Raw genomic sequence first — 8,519 nt, forward strand, 5'->3', positions numbered from 1 at the left:
AATTCTCTAAACTCTAAGATGGTTTGGCACAACAGTCTTACAGTTCAGCACAACACCATAGTCAGTTAAAAACTTACACACAACAGTGATCTACTTCCACAACCAGAAGTAACCCTGATGGTCAGTCATTCACTGTTACAGACTATTGGACATTTTGCCATACAGCCGTGGAACTACATTGCCCATGATGCACTGCGCACGCTGTAGCCTATCGTGCTGTTGGTGAACGTTCTCTGTGCGTCTGTCTTCAAGCGCTAACTTGACAACGAGGTGGATGGAGCTTCAACTGTTATCATGAGGTTTAGATATCGACGCTTTTATAAGTGGGTCACAGCAGCAGCAGCAGCAGCAGCAGCTCACTGACACTCGTCAATGTTTACTTGTCCAGCATGTTTGTTAACAGCCTGAGTCTTTGTTGTTGTTGTTGTTAACATCATTTCACAGTGCGTAGATCGAAAAACCACGATGTTGGTACAGCGACTATTCAAGCAGCTGTGAGTGTGATGCAGCAGCAGCAGCAGCTTAAAGGGAATCTCATCGTCTCCTCTCTTTTCTCCGGCACCATTATGGCGATGTTTCGGAGTTTTGTCTCTGCGAGCACACAGTTCCGTCAGCAGCAGCATCAGCAGCAGCAGCATCAGCAGCAGCAGCATCAGCATCATCAGACCTGCAGCGGCTCCTGTTCACCACCTGCCCACACAGAGGGCATCGAGAGCCAGTTCTCATGTCCCATCTGTCTGGAGGTTTACCACAAACCCGTCAGCATCTCCAGCTGTGCTCACACGTAAGCTTGTTGCTCTGTGTGTGTGTGTGTGTGTGTGTGTGTGTGGACCCATCTCATTAGGGATGACTCGATATCAATGTTTTGTGTCCAATGCCGATATAACACACATATACTAATATCAATTACCAGATACCAATAGAGTCGAACCCTTTTTCTTTGGTTTTCCCAACTCATGACATCACCACACAAAACACCCATATACATACATACATTAAACATACATGTACATATTCCAGGTCTGCACGTGCACAGTATAAAAGCTGTTTGGATCTGTTTGTTTTTTATATAAAGCTTTATTTGAATAACTAAATATTACAATATATACAATTGCTGGAAGAGAGAGAGAATGAACCAAGACAGGGTGACTAAGGAAATAAAACTATCCTACACTGTCAGGGGTCGACAGCAAGGAGTATATCCGCAAACTTGTCCAATCCTCAACTTTCCAATATACCCAAAGTATACGCACTCGCACCTGCCACTAACTGTTTTAATGAATTTTGAATAAATTCAACAAAATAACTGTTAAATATTATGATATAATGCTGACTACACTTTATACATGTTCAAAGTATCCATATAAACTCCATATTGAACACAGAATACCTGAACTCATACATTTCTCCTTAGTTTTTAATAAAACACGTTAACCTATTATACCTTGTTAAATATTATGAATATTAAAATGCTAACCACACCTGCCATATCTTCAAAGTGTCCAAATGTCATGAAAAAGCAAACACTATGTTTATTACATTTCATGAAAAAGCTACAATATGTTCAAACTTTCCATTCAATGCATTAATAAAGACATGGAGGCTTAACTATTTTTTATATGATAATTAATAAATGTAAAGAGTGTGCCAAATGAAAAGCAGGCGATCTGCTGTGACGACCTGTAGAGAGGGAGAAGCTGAAAAACAACAACATCAGGCTTAAATAATAAAAGGATGTTCAGGAGTCCAGACCACATGGTCCAGACCTTTACCCTATTGAGAGTATTTGGGATCTGCTGGAAATGACATGAAGCAGCGGTCCAACTCCATCACCATCAATACAAGAGCCATTAATGCATGATTCTTTCAGTTGTCCACCACCTTTTACAATGCATTGTTGGATGCTACTGCAATAAGGTTCACATTCAGACAGCACTACAAAATGATGGAAACACTCATTGACCTTCATCACCTTCATTTTCCTTCCTGTGCTCTGTTCTTCCAGGTTCTGTGGAGAGTGTCTGCAACCATGTCTTCAGGTGACCTCCCCCCTCTGCCCACTGTGCCGTGTGCCATTTGACCCCAAAAAAGTGGATCGCTCCTCCAGTGTGGAGAAGCAGCTGGCCTCATACAAAGCTCCCTGCAGGGGCTGTAGCAAAAAGGTAGTAAACATTCATTACACCTGTTTGCAAATCATGAGATTCTTTACATTTTCTGGTACATAAACATGACTCTGTGACTTTGACCAGAACATACACTACATATACATTAGTTCAGTTCAGTTCAGCTAGATGCCATGAACAAACAACATGGAATGCTTCAGACTGTAGTTGACACATATTAGGTGAATATCTGTTACAAACTACATGTGGTGAGCTGAACTGCACTGTACTGTTTAGTGGAAATGAGGCTTAAAACAACAGTAATCAACAAATGGACAGAAAATCAAGTAAACCAAATGAAATGAAAAGCTTTTTATTCTCATAAATATGTAATCATGACATCATCTCAATGCACAGTATGTGATTTCTGCTATTTTCTGTGATTTAAAGCTCCCATAGACTGGAAGTTCCAATCAATGCTGTTTTTTGCATGTATCTGCGTCATTACCTCGTTAATGAAGCCTTAAAGTTTGGAAACAAAGAATTCGTTTACGGAATCGTTACGTAAGGATCGATTCTCCTGAACAGCAGATCCTCCTGCTCCGGGCACTAGTCTGGGCACATCCGGTTGCGTACATTGAACCACAGAAAAAGACGAACATCTGTTGTGGAGGTGTCTCACTTGCATGAATGAATATTGTCTTCTGACTCTGGGTCAAAAGCCCAAGTTAATGTATGTAAGTAGACGTCCATAACTAACATATAAGTGTGATAGGACCACTCTATGGGAGCTTTAAAAAACATGCCATCAACCAAACCAACACACTGTTTTGCCAACATTTGTTCAATGATATGTATTATAACATAATGCAGAAATGTATCATTATATCATTATGCCATATGGTAATCATTGGTTGTGATATATTTGTACTGACCATATGCTTATAAAGAGACTTTTGATGTTACTTTATGTCATGTTTTTGTTTTTTTACCTATAGGATACAGAGAGACCTGCAATATAATTTCAATACTTTACACTAAACTATGAAGATTTGCACCTGGATCAACAAATAACACGACTAGATACACATACACTGGTTTACACCTACAAAAAATGCAGTTTAGGGGATTAGTTTCACTTTAAGTCTACAATAGCTTAAGAAAGCTTCTGACATCTCAGCACACAAGACATGTAGAACCTCCAGAGTCAGCAGGAGACTTGAGTGCTGTATTGGTTTAGTGTAGTATGTTGAACCCAAACATAAGCATATGCAAACATAACACATTCCAGACCAGTTTCAACTTTAAATCATCAATTATAAATCGATCTACTCCCATGTGTTGAACGTGTGTGTGTACTGTGCATGTGTGTGTGTGTGTGTGTTCTCAGGTGGCTCTGGTAAAGATGAGGTCCCACAATGCATCCTGTTCTAAAGTGCAGGAGCAGCTAGCCAACTGTCCCAAGTTTGTCCCTGTTGTGGGAACCTCTCAACCTATACCAAGGTATACGCTCTGCTCACATACAACATGTGTTCACAATAGAAACTTCAGCTCCACTTCTTTCATCTCTATAGGCAGCTACCATTTAATTACTGCCATCATTGATTTAGTGAATAACGTGTGTCAACTTCCACTACAATAGGAGCAAAAATACTTTGAGCTCCTTTAATATTAGACATTTTCTGGTGAGTAACTTGGCGGATTAAGTTTCTTGTATGTAGACTAGTGGAGTGTGGGATTGAACCCTAACCTTCCAGCTGGAAGTTGACCCATTTTACCACCCAAACCTCACACCTGACCCTAGGTCAGTTTGGGTAACTTTGGACCCAGGTGAACCTACACATGCAATGTGTTAAAGTCATTTGACTCCCAACTGCGTTATCTGGGAATGTTGATTTTGATTGATTGGATTTAATTTAAATTCATTAGCAGCTCTAATAATTCATTTGTTTTCTAAGCTGATGTTAAGTACTTACTGTGTGAAACTTCATCTCATGTGCATCTTAACTGAGTTCACAGCAAAATTGATAGGTAAAAATGATAGTTGACTATCAATGACTATCAATATCAAGTCCATATGCATATGTCACAAACACACAACTTGAATTCAATTGCATTTTTTTGTAATGATTTGCAGGACTGACAATTTAACATTTCCAGAATCTACCATTCAAATGAAGTAAATATGCATATTTTATTCAGAATTATACAGTTCATGGCAATTTCCAAAGGCCTCATCACACACCAATAAGTGACACCTCACCATATCCAGAGATAACCCACTGTGACAGTCAAGCCACTACAATTAACATGTCACTTGCAACAGAGACAAACTCTCAAAGGCTATGTGAAGTGTTTATCTAAAAGAATACACACACACACACACACGCGCGCAATACAAGTTGTTCTCCCTGTGTCGGGCGTTCTGCAGTGAAAAGAGTGAAGCTGAAGCTCCATGCCTTATTCAGTAAAGGTTGTTATGAACAAAACAGTACCAGGTGCTAATCCAGTATCCATAATGGAAAAGTAAAAGAAATGAGTCGAGTAGAGTCAAGCTGAATAGTGTTAGAACTGTAAAGTGTAAAAGTGTCAGTTACTACTGAACTACATCCCAATCATTGCTTAATTTGTTGTATTTAAATGATGTTGTGATTATTCTCCATTATAAATGTATATATGTGTGTGTGTGTGTGTGTGTGTGTGTGTGTGTGTGTGTGTGTGTGTGTGTGTGTGTGTGTGTGTGTGTGTGTGTGTGTGTGTGTTCTGTAGCAATATTCCAAACCGGTCGACATTTGTGTGTCCATTCTGTGGAGCCAGAAACTTGGACCAGCAGGAACTGGTGAAGCACTGTATGGACAACCACCGTAATGACCCTAATAAAGTGGTAAGAAACCACCGCTCAATAGATGTGTTGTCACTCCACACCAATCAGCCAACATTAAACGTGGTAAGTGGTTCAGATGATGTACAGTATGTATTTTTTGGCTTGATCCTCAACTGATTTGAAGAAGCAAGTTGTGAGTCCCATTATTCAAGTGCTTATAAACAAGCTATGGATACAAATAAATATTGCACAATCTCCAATTGCATCCTTTTGAATGTTTGATGATTTGTTGCAGTAACTTGACATGAACTAAGATGCGTGTCCGTTTATCCAGGTGTGTCCAGTGTGTTCAGCCATGCCATGGGGAGACCCCAGCTACAAGAGCTCCAACTTCCTCCAGCATCTTCTCCACAGACACAAGTTCTCTTATGACACCTTTGTTGTAAGTTCTTACATACAGTCTTTTTAAAAAAATTCAGGAGAGTTCAGGTTTTTTGAAGTGTTGAATCTGAGACCCCTTTGCTCAGAGTCACTGAAAGCACTGGGGACATACCCTACCAGTCAAAAGTTTTAGAACATCCCAATTTTTCAATTTTTTTTGTGAAATTCAAGCCATTCAAGTCCAATGAATAGCTTGAAATGGTACAATGCCACTCAATTGCTCACGTCGCGCTTCAAGTGCTGGAGAAGGAAAGACGAGGAGAGGAGTCTGGAACAATGAGCCTTACGCTGGTTAGACAAGAGGTGATGAAAGAGTGAACCAGGGTGACACAAGAGTAGACTAAAGTCGTATTCACAGCTTCCCTTCTAATTCGAATCCGAGTTCATTTGTTCAGAAAGTCCAGTTGGTTTGGCGAGGTGTGCATGCACAACCCAACTCTGATCCGCACCAAAGAAGCGAGCTCTGAGGCCTCGGTTAGCTTCAAGTCAGCCAATTGCAGGAAGCGGACTACAAAGCAGGGCACTGTGGGTACAAAGCAGGGCATTATGGGTAAACACAACCAGAACATACGCGCGTGTAGAACGATAACTGTGAGAAATGTCTGAGCCCCAACGTACACGTGTCGTATGTTCACATAAAACCATAGGATTTGATGCAGATCCATATTTTTCTCTGATGTGGAGGAAACAAAAGTTGTGCATTAACCAACAGATGAGACACTTTTCTTGTCCACTGTTGTCTTGTCTTCTCCTCCAGTAATTCTTGATGCAGCGCCACCTCAGGCAAGGAGGGGAATATGTTCAAAAGGTTCGGTTCGTTTCACAAAAGAATAGTGAAAGCAAACCCGAACCGACTGAATGTTGTAACCCCCAATTGAACCGAGTCCCCAATGCAGTAGCTGGTATTTGACCAGAGGGAGGCAGTAGATACACACATTTTTATCACATGTATAATTTCGATATTTTACACTAAACTGTAAATATTTGCACCTGGATCAACAAATAACTTGACCAGATACACACTAGATACTAGTTCACCAGTTTGTGTCTCTGCGAAGTCAGTCAACACTTACATCTCAGCACACATGAGATATTGATGCTGTCATCAGGAGACCTCAGGCCTGTGGTATAATGAACACAAGCCAGAGAAAGCTCTTTAAACCTGGCTGATCTTTATAGAAACTTGTGCTGCAAACATAACTCGGTCCAGACCAGTTTGGACTTTACATCAGCTATATATCAGGCATTCACTGATCAGCCTCTTTGGGCACATTTTAACCATTTTTGTGTGATCATCATATTTTTATGTGTCTTTGTGTGACATTAATGAGTGACAGTCTCTGAAACACTACATCAAATGACTAAAAACTACTTTTTAACATTAATTGATCTGATCTGGAGTAACCAACCCTCTATCAAACACAGCATCACTGACTGTATTAGTTTCAAAGCAGCTCAACATGTGAGGCTGAATGGTCGATGGTGTCATCACCATCAACTTCTGATGCTTATTCTTTTTTTTATTTGCTTCCTTAACAACTTTTTTTTAAAACACTATTTAAGCTAAAAACACTGTGTTTTTTTGTTGCTGGTCGACTGTTTCCTTGTATGGTCAGTTGTGTTTCTGAGGTAAATCTGAATGAAGAATTTCAAACATCAGAGTCACAAAATAACACATCTGTCCTGATGGAGGCAGCAGTGGATCAACAACTGATTTATATTGTTGGTTTAAGTGGTTTTCAAAGCATCACAAACCATGGTTTCAAGTCAGAGAAGGTTGTATGACAGCGAGATAAAGCAGCAAATATATTCTTAAAATATCTAAAGCTTGTGTTTTTAAAAGAGTAACTAAACCCCAGAACACTGTTTAAGGTATAAACTAGTGTATGTGTATCATGAATGTTATTTACTGGTGCAGGTGCAAATCTTCACAGTTTAGTATAGTTTTGAAATGATTAATGTTGAAAAAAAGCTAATGAGTTCAGTTCAGTGTGGAGTTCACATTGTGTGGAGTTCACTGTGGAACACTTTGAGCGGCTAAAATGAGTTTTATCTGTCAGCCATGTTTTCACTGAGAAACCCTCTGGCTGGTTCTCTGCACAGAGCGTCTGTGATGTCTTCATGAAACCACACTTTAAACAGCTTTCTTAACTACTAGATGCCTATAGGTGAGTTTCTGAGAGTTTGCAGTGACCACCAGCTTTTGTTTTTTGTGTTTTATCAGGACTACAGCATTGATGAAGAGGCAGCACTGCAGGCAGCTCTTACTCTGTCACTGGCTGAAAACTGACTGCTCTCATCACCACCAGTCCATCACTTTAAAAAACAAACATAACTGCTGTCACTGGCTGAAAACTCACTGCTCTCATCATCACCACCATTCTGTCACTTGAAAACCAAACATAACTGCTGTCAGCTGACTGCTGCTGCACAGCTACAAGGTATTGTCCAGCTGGCACACACACACACACACACACACCTGAGCCAGTCAGCTTCTCATGGTGTTTGGAGGGATCCACCACACAGAGGAGTCCAGACAGCTGTGGTTCTTTACACACAAGGATGTTGCTCTTGTGTATCAGCACATTATCAGCACGTCCAGTTCCCTAAATATTAAGAAACGAAGGCAGTTTGGCTACAGCTTTGATTCTGGTGATTACATGGAAAAACCTCCTGCAGGTTTAGAATTAATCCAGTTGCTACTTCAAGAGATGTTGTGACAACTCATCATCTACAACCTTCATGTGGATTTCTACAGCATGATGACGCCTGATGACTCTTAACTCTCATTTATTCAGAGCACTGAATAACGGCTTCTCCTCACAGTTGAGGCTGCAGCTTCTTCCACAAAATAGTTTGATATATTCAACTGTAACATTTACATTTTTACCAGCATTTGAAACTACAGCAGTACAGCAGTACTGTAAACTCCTTGTTCAACAAGTTAAATACTGACACACAATATTGTTGCAGGATAATGTTAGAGATGCACCGATCTGACTTTTTCTCTCCTGATACCTGGGCTTTGCATATCGGCTAACAACCGATACCGATCTAATACCTTGGTTGAATTAATAAAACAAAATACAACAAATGAACACATACATATAATACACACATTCAATACTATCATATCAAATTTAGCAGCTGAA

General features: G+C 40.1%; 1 protein-coding gene across 1 annotated transcript; it reads left to right on the forward strand.

Annotated features, from left to right (window-relative positions):
* Window positions 1-566: 566 nt before the first annotated feature.
* rnf166 (ring finger protein 166) lies at window positions 567-7,657 on the forward strand (the record flags this gene model as incomplete). Its single annotated transcript, XM_083898222.1, has 6 exons — window positions 567-784; window positions 2,006-2,162; window positions 3,493-3,605; window positions 4,872-4,986; window positions 5,261-5,368; window positions 7,592-7,657. 6 exons carry the CDS (start codon window positions 567-569, stop codon window positions 7,655-7,657), a joined length of 777 nt encoding a protein of 258 aa, XP_083754348.1.
* Between the last annotated feature and the right edge of the window lie 862 nt (window positions 7,658-8,519).

Source organism: Microchirus variegatus, assembly GCF_963457635.1.
Source record: "Microchirus variegatus genome assembly, chromosome: 11".
In the NCBI taxonomy this organism is placed as follows: Eukaryota; Metazoa; Chordata; class Actinopteri; order Pleuronectiformes; family Soleidae; genus Microchirus; species Microchirus variegatus.